This window comes from Trachypithecus francoisi, unplaced genomic scaffold, assembly GCF_009764315.1.
Source record: "Trachypithecus francoisi isolate TF-2019V2 unplaced genomic scaffold, Tfra_2.0 Lachesis_group4, whole genome shotgun sequence".
In the NCBI taxonomy this organism is placed as follows: Eukaryota; Metazoa; Chordata; class Mammalia; order Primates; family Cercopithecidae; genus Trachypithecus; species Trachypithecus francoisi.
Window position 1 is genome coordinate 151,792,219 of NW_022681469.1, and position 15,320 is coordinate 151,807,538.

Consider the following 15,320-nt stretch of genomic DNA (forward strand, 5'->3'; position numbering starts at 1 on the left):
GCTTTCTGTGTAGCTGGGATTACAGGCACGCGCCACCTCGCCCCTGGTTAATTTTTGTATTTTTAGTGGAGACGGGGTTTCATCATGTTGGTCAATGTGGTCCCGAATTCTGACCTCGTGATCCACCTGCCTTGGCCTCCCAAAGTGCTGAGATTACAGGCGTGAGCCACCTCGCCTGGCTAATTTTTGTATTTTTAGTAGAGACCAGGTTTCACCATGTAGACCAAGTTGGTCTCAAACCCCTGGCCTTAAGTGATCCGCCTGCCTTGAGCTCCGAAAGTGCTGGGATTACAGGAATAAGCCACCATGTCCCGCCCAGCTGACCTATTTCTAATCCTGATTTTGGACAGGGCCCTTCAGCCAGAAAACTGATACTTAAAATCATTCTTTTTTTTTTTTTTGAGATGGAGTCTCACTCATCACCAGGCTGGAGTGCAATGGCGCGATCTCGGCTCACTGCAACCTCTCAACCTCTGCCTCCTGGGTTCAAGCAATTCTCCTGTCTCAGCCTCTTGAGTAGCTGGGACTACAGGCGCGTGCCACCACGCCCAGCTAATTTTTGTATTTTTAGTAGAGATGGGGATTCACCATGTTGGCCAGGATGGTCTCAATCTCTTGACCTTGTGATCTGCCCACCTCCGCCTCCCAAAGTGCTGGGATTACAGGTGTGAGGCACTGTGCCCGGCCTTAAAAAAAAAATCATTCTTAGTCGACCAGAAGCACGTACTTGGGATCACAAAATAAATCTCATCTCTGTCCTGTGCCACTTGGGTGGAAGGGGCAGGATTAAGCAGCATCTCTTGCATTTTTGTTCCTAAGTTTTATTGTATTCATTTTTTTTTCTTCCCAGCGATCTTACTTTCAAAATATTTTTGAAATATATATATATCTAAAAATTTTTTTAAAAGGGGGTTTCTTGTGTGCATTCATAGAGTATAGTTTTACATGCAGAGGATTTTGCAGCCAAGCTTATATATATGAACAAATTTATGCCTTGATAGGCAAAAGATGGGCCAATGTGGGTGAGAAATTTTTATGAAATATTTGTTTTCTCATATATCAGAAACAGAATATTCATCCACTGCTCTTACCTTACTTCACAAGTTAAAGAGAATTTATTCAGAATAGGTTAAAGAGCATTGTCAGGAGGCCATTACTCTTCTGAATGGGCATCATTTTATTATGGTTTAGAATAAATGAGGAAATGGTGAAAAATGTATCCCCCATAATAGACTCTATAGCAGATTCTACTGTAAAGGCTATGGTTACACAATAGACTTTAAATTTTCTTACTAACGTTGTGCCAAATAGTAGAATTTCTCTAGATTACTTACTGGATAAACAGAAAAGCATTAGCAGTTGCTAATACTTGTAGTTGCACATGGGGAAATATATCAGATGTTACAGAGATTCAGTTGTAGGGGATTACTTAACAAGCTGCTCGGTTGAAATCAGTAGACCATTTATCTAGCTAATTATTTGATCTATTTAATTTTAGTTGGTTGGTTCATGGAGACACTGGCTTTTTAAAAAGCATACTTCAAACTCCTGATATTATCCTCCCTGATAGTCAAAATAGGAGTCTCCCTACTACACTGTATTCTCTCAAAAGTTTTAGACGTTTGCGTGTGGTCTCCTGTAGAATCTCAGATAGTCTCTCCTTAACTGGAATGACAGAAACTAAAAGACATATGTGACCATGAGGACATCATAACCTATGAATGACATGATAAGGAAAAAAACCAAAATAATAAAAACTTACAGTTGCACTAAGGCCCTGAGTTTTGGTCACACTCTGACCTATATGAGAACTTAACTGAAAAGGGGATATTTTTTAACTGAAATTATTAGAGTCCACCATTCTGGACTGCACTTGTGCAATAGGTCCAAACAGACCAAATCAAACTAAAGTGGAGTCACTTATGCTAAAGTGACTCCATAATGAAGTAACATAATCAAAGTAGGCCGGGCGCGGTGGCTCAAGCCTGTCATCCCAGCACTTTGGGAGGCCAAGACGGGTGGATCACAAGGTCAGGAGATCGAGACCATCCTGGCTAACATGGTGAAACCCCATCTCTACTAAAAAATACAAAAAACTAGCCGGGCGAGGTGGCGGGCACCTGTAGTCCCAGCCACTCGGGAGGCTGAGGCAGGAGAATGGCGTGAACCCGGGAGGCAGAGCTTGCAGTGAGCTGAGATCCGGCCACTGCACTCCAGCCCGGGCGACAGAGCGAGACTCCGTCTCAAAAAACAAACATAATCAAAGTAAAAATTTAAATAAATAGATAGATCCTAAAACAGACCAGGTTTTGTTTTTTTTTTCTGTAAACAGCAGATTTCAATTTGAAGAGCTCCCCTTTACTGTAAGCCTTTTAAAAAAATAAGAACTTGACGTCTTTGTTTCCTTCCACTTTACAAACCCACAGTTCTGCTATTTCACAGTGGAATTTGAGACTAATTAAGTAATTTTTTTTTTTTTTTTTTGAGATGGAGTTTCACTCTCGTCACCCAAGCTGGAGTGCAGTGGCACGATTTCAAGACAAGGTTTCACCACGTTGACCAGGCTGGGCTCAAACTCCTGACCTCAGATGATCCACCTGCCTTGGGTTCCCTAAGTACTGAGATTACGGGCGTGAACCACCACACCTGGGCAATAAGTACATTTTTGATGGTGCTAGATTGGTATCAATGTCTAAAATTTTGGTCTAACTCTCAAATTTGAGATGAACAAATGAGAGAAATTGTTTAATTATAGCCTAAAGCTGCCCACTTCCATGGTTAATTTTGGTCAGTAGGGCTTTTTGTACATAGTAAACTGAAACCTAACTAGATATATGTAATTAGGCTGTAACCCATTCTTGTACCAACCACTGTGTTTTTGACAATAAAATAACATAAACTGTTCCAATCATGTTCAAATTAGGGAAATTCAAAGCTGTAATCAATCTGGCTATTTCTGTATCTCACTTTCATTTTCTGTGTGTCACTCTGATTTTTCTGTCCATAAATCTTTTTCCAGCATGTGGCTGTACTGGAGTCTCTCTGAACCTACTTTGGATCCACAGTCTGTCTTATTTGCAAATCATTCTTTGCTCAATTAAACTTTGTTAAATTTAATTTCTCTAACTTTTTTTTAAGTTTTAGATTTGTTTTTGTGGTGAAAAATAAAGATGTGTTGTTGGGCATTGATTTTGAGAAGCAAGGTCTGCTTCAGCCCTACAAGCAGAAGCGCCCCCTAAGAATCACAGCTGCCTAGTCAACAAGCAGCTGATGACACATGTCTGAAGGAGCTCAGCTGAAAACAGAAGAATGGCCCATTGAACCTAGTCTAAATTGGTGATCATCTCAATTATGAGCTAAGAAGTTTTGGCTGGTTTGTTATGCTGCAATAGCTAATTAATACATGCAGCCGGTGCAGATAGGATGCCAGGATTTAATGACAAAGTTGATATCTAGTTACCTTCCAACAGTGGGCCCCATAAAGGTACTGATTTTTCTCCTTATTCAAAGTTAGATGTCTTGTAAGAGAATATTGCATAATGCAGAAATACATGTAGACATGTATGCATGTGATTGGTGCTTATACTCACACAGTTCCCCACACCACAGGAGAAAACAGGTAACCACAGCTTGACAATTAGGGTCAAGGGCAAATAGCAAAATTAGTCTGTTTTTAATTGGAGGTAAAGACTAGGGACATGGCCTGGCATGGTGGCTCATGTCTGTAATTCCAGCACTTTGGAGGGCTGAGGCGGGTGGATCACCTGAGGTCGGGAGTTCGAGACCAGCCTGACTAACACAGTGAAACCCCATCTCTACTAAAAATACAAAAATTAGCTGGGCATAGTGGCGGATGCCTGTAATCCCAGCTACTCGGGAGGCTGAGGCACTAGAATCGCTTGAACCTGGGAGATAGAGGTTGCAGTGAGTTGAGATCATGCCATTGCACTCCAGCCTGGATGACAAGAGCAAAACTCTGTCTCAAAAAGAAAAAAAAAAAAAAAGAAAGAAAGACCAGGGAGGGATCTGTAGACATAGAGCTTTCTTATTCTGTGGCCCCATCGTCCTTTGTTCACTGTCTGATCTCTGGAAGAAAGGTGGACAACAGGTGGTCTTCCTGTTGTGATTTTATTCCTGCTGTCCTCTGCTCTTTCTATGGCCACTATCTGTTCTACCTTTGGAACTGAAGAGAGATGTTGGTGGGGAAAGACTTTCTCCTTATTTATGGCAGGAAAAGAATGTTCAAGCCCAGTGTGGTGGCTCATGCCTGTAATCCCAGCACTTTGGGAGGCTGAGACAGAAGGATTACTTAAGGTCAGGGGTTCAGCCTGGCTGACGTGGGAAAATTCCATCTCTACTAAAAATACAAAAATAAGCCAGGCATGGTGGCACATGCCTGTAATCACAGCTACTCTGGGGAGGATGAGGCAGGAGAATCGCTTGAATCCAGAAGGTGGAGATTGCAGTGAGCTGAGATTGCACCACTGTACTCCAGCCTGGGCCTAAGAGCCAGACTCTGAAAAGAAAAGAAGAGAAGAGAAAGGAAAATAAAGAAAAAAAGAGAAGAGAAAGGAAATTAAAAGAAAGGAAAAAAGCAAAGGGATATTCAGGATTTCATCTTCTGCTGTCAGAGCTGCACTTCAATGTGGCAGCTATTGGCCAAGTGTGGCTACTGGGTGCATGGGATGTGGCTGGTCTGAACTATGATGTGGTAGAAAGATAAAATACATAGTTTTAATGTTTTTTTCCAAAATATATATAGTTTATTAATAATTACATACTGGTTATATAGTAAAATAATATTTTGGATATATTGGGTTAATTAAATTCCTACAATGAATCCCTCCTGTCTATTTTTTCTTTTTAAAATTTTCCTTCTAGAATATTTAGAATTCACATGTGGCTCACATTCAATTTCAGAGGATTGCCTTTTTAAAAAAAATGTCAGGCTACCCGCTCAAAGGACAAGAAGCCAGGGAGCTCATAAAATTGGAAAATTTTAAACAATTGTTATTGCATTATTTTCATGTGTGAATAGCCACATAATATATTATTTATAAAGGCAAACGACCTTATACGCAAGGTTATATGCAAATACCCTCTGGGGTGGGCTGGCTCCGCTCAGGGAGGAAGCCCTGCCTGAGAACGCTGCAGCTTGAATTTCACTCTTTCTTCGATCAGCCCAGCGGCTGAGCACATATTCTGTCACTCAGGGCATTAGGGGGTGGGGCCCTAAACATGATCCAATCAGGGATGCTGGAATGGGACCCGTCCAATCAGGCACGCAGCTGGAGCGGACAGGACGGCTTCCGGGATTTGGCGGGGCCTTTGTCTCTAGCAGCCGGAGGAGCTCCACGTCTAGTCTTCACTGTTCTGTGTCTTCTGCTGGTAGAGGCCCAGCCTCTGTGGCTCGGTTACCTGCAGGTATTGGGAGATGCACAGCTAAGATGCCAGGACCACCTGGAAGCCTAGAAATGGTGAGAGTGCCGGGTCCGACACCCCGAGAGAGGGGGAGGGGCTGGTTGGAACCGGTCAGAAGTGACTGTGGCAGGACTCCAGCCTCCCAGCGCTGGGCTCCAAAATCCGCGGACCGAGTTGTCTTTGGCGCAGCTCGGCCCTCGGTCCCCTTCAGCCATAAGATGGCGGCTGGGCTGACAGCCGGACCCCGGGCGTCCTGTCTCCTCCCTGTGCAGTGACTGTGCCTTGGCCTGGAGCCCTCGCTGGGCAACTCTGCCGCCGCAGTGCCGCATCTCTGCCTGATAACTCGCGGTACCGGGTTCATGAATGGGAAGAGCTTTGGTCCGTGGGGTCCCAGTCCCTCCTTTTTTCTATTAAAAATTCATGGAAGTCACCGCAAAAATATTTAAAAATGCAATAGAAGAATGGTTCAAAAATCGTACAGCACCCAGCTATGATTTGTAATTTGTGATCCATGGGAGGGGCTTGAAGGAGAGACTTTTAAGTGGTATATGATGAATAAAACCAAATTCAATAATCGGTTAGGTACAGTTACATAGCTTCTTAATTTGTAAGATCAAGGTGGAAATTTTCTGGTTATGTAATCGGAGGGTACTTGGCAGTTTATAGTTGGTTAAGCGTAAATTTTATTTCCCCCAATGTAGTAATTTACCAAAAAACAATGTATTTGAGTTAGATTTTTTTTTTTTTTTCGAGGTGGAGTCTCGCTCTGTCGCCCAGGCTGGAATGCAGTGGCGCGATCTCGGCTCACTGCAAACTCCGCCTCCCAGGTTCACGCCATTCTCCTGCCTCAGCCTCCCGAGTAGCTGGGACTGCAGGCGCCCGCCACCACGCCCGGCTAGTTTTTTGTGTTTTTTTAGTAGAGACGGGGTTTCACCGTGTTAGCCAGGATGGTCTCCATTTCCTGACCTCGTGATGCACCCGCTTCGTCCTCCCAAAGTGCTGGGATTACAGGCGTCGGCCACCGCGCCCGGCCCTAGTGTACATTTTTGATACTGTATTTTAATTAATCATTTTTTGAGAAATCATTGGATGATACTTTTTAAAAGGTTTGTTTTCTGTTTGTAAAAATTTTCTATAAGAAGAAAGCAAAGAGTAATCCCCGGACACTATTGTAAAAAATCTCTGTGCCTCTTTTCCTTTTATCTTCCCTAGTCACAGAGATCTTATCAGAATTTTGGGGGGTCAGGGTTTCCCTTTGGAAACTTTATGGGGTGATGTGTCCTCGGCCACCCTTCAGATTTTTCCTGGTCCTGGGTTTCAGTACTGTCTGGGAATAAACCATGATACCCACTGTGGCTATGTCTGCCAGAGTGCTTAATGAATATCAGCTCCTGGCTCATTTTCTCTCGTAGGACTGCCTGAGGTACAAAGTGTAGCCTCTGGAGGGAGCAGGTGGATGCCCTGGGGCTGAGAGAAATCTCCTGGTGTACACTTCCTTGGAAAAGCTGACCCCTTGAGACATTACGATTGTCTTCACCCAACTCAGCTTCCGTTTCTTTGGGACACACTGCTGGTCAATCAGATGCTGGTATTAAGGGAAAAACATAGAAATAATTTCTGCCTTTGGGATTCTCTAAGGGGCAGGAAAAGTAGTGAAAAAAATGATGAAAAAAGAGTGAAAGACAAATAGTGAAACATTTGTAGAGGAAATTAAAAGGTAAGAAAATATTTACAAATGGTATATTAGAGGTGAGTTTCAGAAAAAAATTAATATCTACGTATATTCCATTTGTTAAAAATTCTGATGTACTATTTTGTTTTCCAGACCGAGTTTAGTAATTGTCACAGGTAGTTTTTTTTATGGCTGGTTAATTTCTTTTCTTTTTTTTTTTTGGAGACAGTCTCATTCCGTCACTCAGGCTGGAGTGCAGTTGCATGATCTTGGCTCACTACAACCTCTGTCTCTCAGGTTCAAGCGATCCTCAGCCTCCTGAGTAGCTGAGACTACAGGCGCTAGCCACCACGCTCAGCTAATTTGGTACTTTTAGTAGAGATGGGAGGTTTCACCATGTTGGCCCGTCTGGTCTCAAACTCCTAATCTCAGGTGCTCTACCCGCCTTGGCCTCCCAAAGTGTTGGGTTCACAGGCGTGCCGCACCCAGCCTAGCTGGGTAATTTCAAACAGAATTCCAAGCCTTAACTTTTAGAATGCTAGCTATCTAGGGAAAAAAATAGAGAACATCTCTCTTCCATTTTGGCTTTAGAAAATGAATACATTTCCGGCCGGGTGCAGTGGCTCACGCCTGTAATCCTAGCACTTTGGGATGCCAAGCAGGGGGTTGGAGCACTTGAGGTCAGGAGTTCGAGGCCAGCCTGGACAACATGGTGAAGCCTTGTCTCTACTAAAAATACAAAAATTAGCCGAGCATGGTGGCACATGCTTGTAATCCCAGCTACTTGGGAGGCTGAGGCAGGAGAATTGCTTGAACCTGGAGGGCAGAGGTTGCAGTGAGCTGAGATTGCACCACTGCACTTCAGCCTAGGCGAAAGAGCGAAACTTCGTCTCAAAAAAAAAAAGAAAAGACAATGAATACATTTCCACCAGAAAATGTGGTAGATAATTGGTGAAGGTACATAGATTCTTTAAAACATTAGTACCTCTTTTTGCAAGGTGAATTTGTGACATTGAATATTTCTAGTCTGTACCCTGTTATCTTGATTTCTGAGTTTCATGCTAAATTTTATGAGATAAAACTTGGTAACTCCTAGAAGTGTTTCCATCTGACTAATTGTTTACTACATAATTTTTAATGGAAATAATAAAATAATACATTTATTATCTAAAAGGAATACTTTTGCTTTTCCTATTGAGATGTAAAATGTAAGCATCTTCAAAAAAGTCCTCCCTGACCAGGCACAGTGGCTCAAGCCTGTAATCCCAGCACTTTGGGAGGCTGAGGTGGGCGGATCACCTGAGGTCAGGAGTTCAAGACCATCCTGGCCAACATGGCGAAACCCTGTCTCTACTAAAAAATACAAAAATTGGCCAGGCGCGTTGGCTCACGCCTGTAATCCCAGCACTTTGGGAGACTGAGGCGGGCAGATCATGAGGTCAGGAGATCGAGACCATCCTGGCCAACATGGTGAAACCCCGTCTCTACTTAAAAAAATACAAAAAAATTAGCCGGGCGTGGTGGCAGGCGCTTGTAGTTCCGGCTACTGGGGAGGCTGAGGTAGAATGGTGTGAACCCGTGAGGCGGAGCTTGCAGTGAGCCGAGATTGCGCCACTGCACTTCAGCCTGGGGGACAGAGTGAGACTCTGTCTCAAAAAAAAAAAAAAAAAGAAAAAGAAAAAAATACAAAAATTAGCTGGGTGTGGTGGCAGGCGCCTGTAATCCCAGCTACTAGGGAGGCTGAAGCAGGGAGATTGCTTGAACCCAGGAGGTGGAGGTTTCAGTGAGCTGAGATCTCGCTACTGCACTCCAGCCTGGGTGAGAGTGTGAGACTCCGTCTCAAAAAAGAAAAAAAAAATTCCTTCCCTTACTTGAGCACTGTGTTCAAGTAATTTTGCTGAATGTTCAAACTGTTAGTTTCAAAAGCGAAATGAATAACTCAGACATGAAAATTAAAGCTTGAGCCTAGTGACTGCAAGCTAAGGCTAATATTGACCCTGCAAAAGGCCCAGCTCTTTTTGGGGAGCCTCCCCTGCAGATGTCTCAGGCTGCTCACCCCAGCTATGGAAGAAGCCTTTATACTGAGAAAAGCTACACAGCCCTGGAAAGCTGGGGACCCACAGGCAGATGCAGTTAAGGTTAAGATGAAAGGGGATTGGGAGGGTCGTACTGAAGATGAAGTTGTTTTTTTGAGGCAGTTTCTGGACTTTGTAAAATAAAACACAGATTTATGTAAAAAAAATTTAGAATTCCAAAGGAGGAAGCACCAACTATAAATCTTTAAAGATTGCAAATTTTAGGCAGACTAGAGCTTTCTTTCTTTTTTCTTTTTTTTTTTTGAGTCAGTTTTGAGATTTATTTTGGTAATGTTGAGGGACACACTGGGGAGAAAGAGACACAAGTCACAATAGGATCTGTGTCCTGTGCTTTTTCCAAAGAGTGTTTTGGGAACTTCAGTATTTAAAGAGGAAAGAGCAAGTGGGAGGGCCGTGAGGTTCTGATTAGCACTCAGTGAATCTATATTTTACATGTGGAAAGAAAGGGTTCAGGGGAAGTCAATCATGCATTCCCCTCTCTCTCCCTCAGTAAATCTACATTTTATACAAGATATAGTAAGCATGTGAAATTACAGCTATCTGTTTGGGAATAAAAGGAAGCCAATCTTTGCATGACCCAGTCCCCGGCTTAACTTTTGGCATAGTGAATTCAGCGTCCCAAGAGTTTATTTTCCTTCCACATGTATCTGCAATTTTTGATGTTACCAAAGTCAAGGGCAAAGTTTTCATTAGGGAGTTGGCAGCTTCTAGAAAAGGCTTTATTCATTTGAAGGGCTATAAGGTACATGGATGTGCTTTGGTTGGGAATAGGCGGAGGCAGACATTCGGGCCAGAGTGACTCAGCAAGTTTGGAGCACAGGCATATAAATCCACTTGGTTTTTTTGTTTGTTTAGATTTTTGTTGTTGTTTTTGAGATGGAGTCTTGCCCTGTCGCCCAGGCTGGAATGCAGTGGTGCGATCTCAGCTCACTGCAACCTCCACTTCCTGGGTTCAAGCAATTCTGCCTCAGCCTCATGAGTAGCTGGGATGACAGGCGCCCACTACCACACCTGGCTAATTTTTTATATTTCTGCTAGAGGCGGGGTTTCACCATGTTGTCCAGGCTGGTCTCAAACTCCTGACCTCAAGTGATCCACCCACCTTGGCCTCCCAAAGTGCTGGGATTACAGACTTGAGCCACTTCGCCCAGCCAGGGAGGACTTATTATATAGTCACAGTTATGTAGCCATAACATGGGAAGGTTCATCACCTGACTCAGAGCCACGTTGTTTGTAAAAGGTATAACTGCCCTGGTGATACTGTGCATACGCCTGGCGTCCAAAGAGAGAGAGTGAAGTTTTTGACCCTGTAGGGGAGAGCCAGCCTTGCAGGCCAGGGAACGCAGCTGCAGGCATGGGAGTGGCAGGAGTCCCAGAGCCCGAGCAGGCAGAGACAGACAGTGTAAGAGAGCTGCTGAATAAAACCATATTTCATCTGCCTATGGCCCCCTGTCTGTTCTTTCAGCTATCTGCCACCCATCCACCCACTCCCTTGGGACCTCAGCATGGGCTGGAATCTGACTCATGGCGTGACAGGGGCTGGTGTTAGAGTGGGCATGCTTGCTCACTTTGATCCATCTCAGGTTGCAAAAGTACTTTTGTTTTTTCATTCAGCTTGATACATAATGTGTTTAATCAAAAAGGCAGGCAGGCAAGGTGTCCACTGATTTTTCCACAGACACCAAAACTACTGCATCATTTAAATGTGGGCTCAAGTTCTCAAAAGTCTCTTGTTTTCCAGGCTCTGTGCTCTCATGCTTCTGAGCCTTTTAGAGACCCTGAGGTTTTATTGTATCCTGGCATGACTGACTTAGTCCCTGCTTCTCTGCTGCATGTCACACGGGCTTAGCGAAGAGAGGTCACAGAGACCTGCAGCCCTGGGAAGCCAATGTTTGGTGGGGGAGGCAGAAAATTCCAGTTTGATATGGGCTGGCATCCTTGCACAAGATCATGTCAGTTCCTTCCTGGAAGCCATCCTACTGATTTAAGAATACAATTAACCTGCCTGCTGGCCCCAGCCTCCAGTACCCACACAGTCTGGTTCCTGCCTCTCTGTCCAAATGCATTTCCCAACCCTCTCCCTCCACCTGCTAAGCCCCTGCCACAATGGTCTTTTTTTCTTCAAACGTGACAAGCTCATTCCCACCTTAGAGCCTTTCTACTGGGTGTTCCTTTTACCTGGAATGTGCATTCCCAGATTTTCTCCCCACTTAGAAATCAGCTGAAATGTCCCCTTCTCAGGCAGGGCTTCCCTGACCACTCAACCAAATCACCGCCACTTTGCATGTTACTACCATGTTTTGTTTCCTTGTAATTATCCAAGCTTTGTTGTCTCCTCTCTCTGGAACATATGCTTCTTTAGGTTGGGAGCTCTGTCTGGTTTATCACTGTAGCTCTAGTGTACTTTTTGGCACATAGGAGATGCCCAGTGAATAACTGCTGAATGAAACAGTCACTGAGATGAGGGAGTGTGTCAGGAGAATGGTGCAGATGGCAGAACTGTCTCAGACTGTTTTCTGTGGGGAAGCAGGCCCCAGCCAGAGGCTGCTGGGTATAGGGAGCAGGGAGAAAGCTGGAGAGATCCAGGCTTAGGTCAAGGATTTGACCCACTGCCTGGGGCTAGAAATAGTGTCTACATAGCACTGTCCTGTAGGACTTTCTGTGATAATGGCAATGTTCTGTGTCTGCACTGTCCAATAAAGTTACTTTTGGCTACTGACCCGCACTTGAATGTAGCTAGTGCAACTAGGGAACTGATTTAAATTAGATTTATGGGAAATTGAATTTATTTAACAAATGCACATTTAAACAGCCACATGAGACTAGGGGCTACTGTTGAACAATGCAGCACTAGAGACGCTCACTAAAGCCCCTTCATTCTGAGTCGTCAGTGTCTCAGTGCTGGAAGCTGGGTGGAACTCAAGAAGCAGCAAGTGGAGGCTCCATCCGGAAGGCCCTGGCTGCTCTGAGTGTCCTGAGAGGCAGCCCTGGTGTGCTGATCAGAATGACCACTCCAGCCACTTCAGCAGCAGCCCCCGTTACCTTTCAGGGCCTCAGGACAAGGGCTTTCTTTCATAGGGAGGAGGAAACTAGATTAAAAACAAGGTGGGAGGGGAATGGCAAATTGAAGGACAAAAAATTCAATTCTAGATGAGAGAATTGTTTTACCCTGAAGTCAGCATGTTCTTAGGAGGGACATAAAATGGGGTCCTGTGTCGGCTCAGACTGAAGGTAGCTCAATGTTCAGGAGCCTGTGGGAAGGAGAGAAACTTAAGTTTGATTAAAAAGTATTTTATTTTGAAAACTGAAGGCAAATTCAGCTAATTTTTTATAACGAAAATAATGTGCGGAGTCTGCTTCTGGCTACGTGTCAGGTAAGAAAAGAGAGCACCCACCATCTAAGTCATAATGGGAAGGGTGTTTCTTTTCATAAACTGTTCCTGGAGAACTCAAAGGATAAAGAATTTTATTAATCACAACTTTTTACCGGGATTATCTATGTGCTTCATCCTTTCCCACCTTTATTCTTTGTTGTCCTGTACCTTTTTCCTTTGACTTTTTTGGGCCTTTTGGTATCTTTTATAATAAACTGGTCAACATAACTACAGTGTTTTGTTTAGTTTTGTGAGTAGCTCTATCAAATTATGTAATTGGAGGGAGTTTATAAGAGTTTCCAATTTTTAAACAGTAGGTCAGAAGCATAGATGGACCCGTGAGGTTTGTGACTGGCCTCTGGAGTGAGGATAGTGTTGTGAGACTGAGGCCTGAATCAGGGTCTGTGCTGACTCTGGATGGTGGCAGAATTCAAATGTTAGAAAATGAGTTGGTGTTGGAGAATTGCTTTGTGTTCAGCAAATACAGATTTGGTGCCAGAAGGAAAATATCACAGAGGCCTGGCCTGGAATGGAACTCTCGGTGTCTGGAAATGAGAAGTTCTGCTCTCCTGTACATAGGCTGTCACACTATGCCATTGTCCTGGAATTCCAGGTCTCTTCCCAGGGTGAGAGAGGACTGAAAACTTAGAGGAAATTAGCTGTGATAACAGGCCCCCTTTTCCCACAGCTGCCACCCCAGGATTCCTACCCACTCACAAACATACCCACTAGAAATTGATGTGTCCACACTCCTCCCAGGACTAGGCACCACCATGAGGAATTTCACCACAGCATTTTTAATCCTAGTGTTTTTTTTGCCAAAAATCCACAAAAGTGTTTACAGTCTCCTGCATATCCCCACCCCCAGACACTGAATCTGCAGCAGCAACCTGCTTCCTCCACAACCAACGGTTCTGTACCACCTGTTCATAATCTCATCTGCCTGCCCAGACACAGAAATAAACGAGTACAGCCCCACGTGGGCCACTATCTGTAGGACAGACCAGTCCTTCCACCTACATTGCACTCTCCCCCACCCATGGATTTTATTCCTTTTAACTTTTATTTTTGTTTCAGGGTCGTGGTAAACGTGCGAGTAGTTATATAAGCAAAATTGTGGCATGGGGGTTTGGTGTAGATTATTTTGTTACTGAGGTACTATGCATAGCATAAACAGGTGTTTTTTCTAGTCCTTTCTATCCTCCCACCCACCACCCTCAACTTGGCCTGTGTCTGTTTTTCCTCTTCTTGTCCTCCACCTCCTGGGTTCAAGCAATTCTCCTGCCTCAGCCTCCTGTACTACAGGTGCATGCAACCATGGCCAGCTAATTTTTGTATTCTTAGTAGAGATGGGTTTCGCCACATTGGCCAGGCTGGTCTCACACTTCTGACCTCAAGTGATCTGCCTGCCTCGGCCTCCCAAAGTGCTGGGGTTACAGGCATGAACCACCATGCCCGGCCTTGTGGTAAATTTTTTTTTTTTTTTTGAGACTGAGTCTTGCTCTATCACCCAGGCTGGAGTGCAGTGGCATGGTCTTGGCTTACTGCAACCTCCGTCTCCTGGGTTGAAGTGATTCTCCTGCCTCAGCCTCCCGAGTAGCTGGGACTACAGGCTCCTGCCACTACGCCCGGCTAATTTTTTGTATTCTTTAGTAGAGACGGGGTTTCACTGTGTTAGCCAGGATGGTCTCGATCTCCTGACCTCGTGATCCGCTCGCCTCGGCCTCCTGAAGTGCTGGGATTACAGGCGTGAGCCACCGCGCCCGGTCAATTTTTGTATTTTTAGTAGAGACAGGGTTTCACTGTGTTTGCCAGGATGGTCTCGATCTCCTGATCTCGTGATCCACCCACCTTGGCCTCCCAAAGTTCTGGGATTACAGATGTGAGCCACCGTGCCCGGCCTGCCTTATGGTAAAATTTTAAAAATTACTTACAAATTTTGAGTAGCAGACCTTTGTCAGAAGCATATTTTGCAAATATTTTCTTTTTATTGTGTAGGTAGGTTTTTTACTCTATTGATAGTTTGCTTTGCTGTGAAGAAGCTCTTTGGTTTCTTTAGGTCTTACTAAGTTTTGCTTTTGTTGCAATTGTTTTTGGTATCTTCATCATACACTCTTTGTCAGTTCCTATGTCAATAATATTTTGTTGATCCAATTGACATAGGTATTTTTTAGATTTTTCTTTCAGAATTTTTTTTACCATTTTATATTCTACATTTAGGTCTTTAATCACCTGGAGTTGATTTTTTTTTTATATGGTGTAAGGAAGGCATCCAGTTTCAGTCTTTTACATAGTGCTAGCTGGTTTTTCCAGCACCATTTATTAAATAGGGAATTCTTCCTGCATTGCTCTTGTGAGATTTGTAGAAGATCAGATGGTTGTAGGTGTGTGGCATTATTTCTGGGCTCTCTGTTCTATTTTGTTCTATGAGTCTGTGTACCAGTATCATGCTGCTTTAGTTACTGTACCTCTGTTGTATAGTTTGAAGTCAGGTAATGTAATGCCACCTGCTCTGTTCTTTTTGCTTGTAATTGCCTTGGCTATTCAGGATTTTTTTTTTTTCAGTTTCATATAAATTTTAAAGTACTTTTTTTTTTTTTTTTTTAGTTCCTTGAAGAATGTTTTTGGTAGTTTGATAGAAATAGCATTAATTCTGTAGATTTCATTTGGCCGTATGGCTATTTTAATGATACCAATTTTTTCTATCCATGAGCATTAAATGGCTGCCCATTGGCTTGTGTCATCTCTGACTTCTTT

The 15,320-nt window shown here is 43.8% G+C and overlaps 1 protein-coding gene across 1 annotated transcript in view; it reads left to right on the forward strand.

The window, feature by feature from the left end:
- The first annotated feature begins 5,272 nt into the window (after positions 1–5,272).
- Positions 5,273–15,320, forward strand: part of ZNF680 (zinc finger protein 680) — a 47,687-nt gene continuing 37,639 nt past the window's right edge. Inside the window, exon 1 of the mRNA XM_033194601.1 lies at positions 5,273–5,477. Within this exon, the coding sequence (XP_033050492.1) occupies positions 5,448–5,477 (30 nt within the window). The 5' untranslated portion in view covers positions 5,273–5,447. The remainder of the gene's footprint in view (positions 5,478–15,320) is intronic.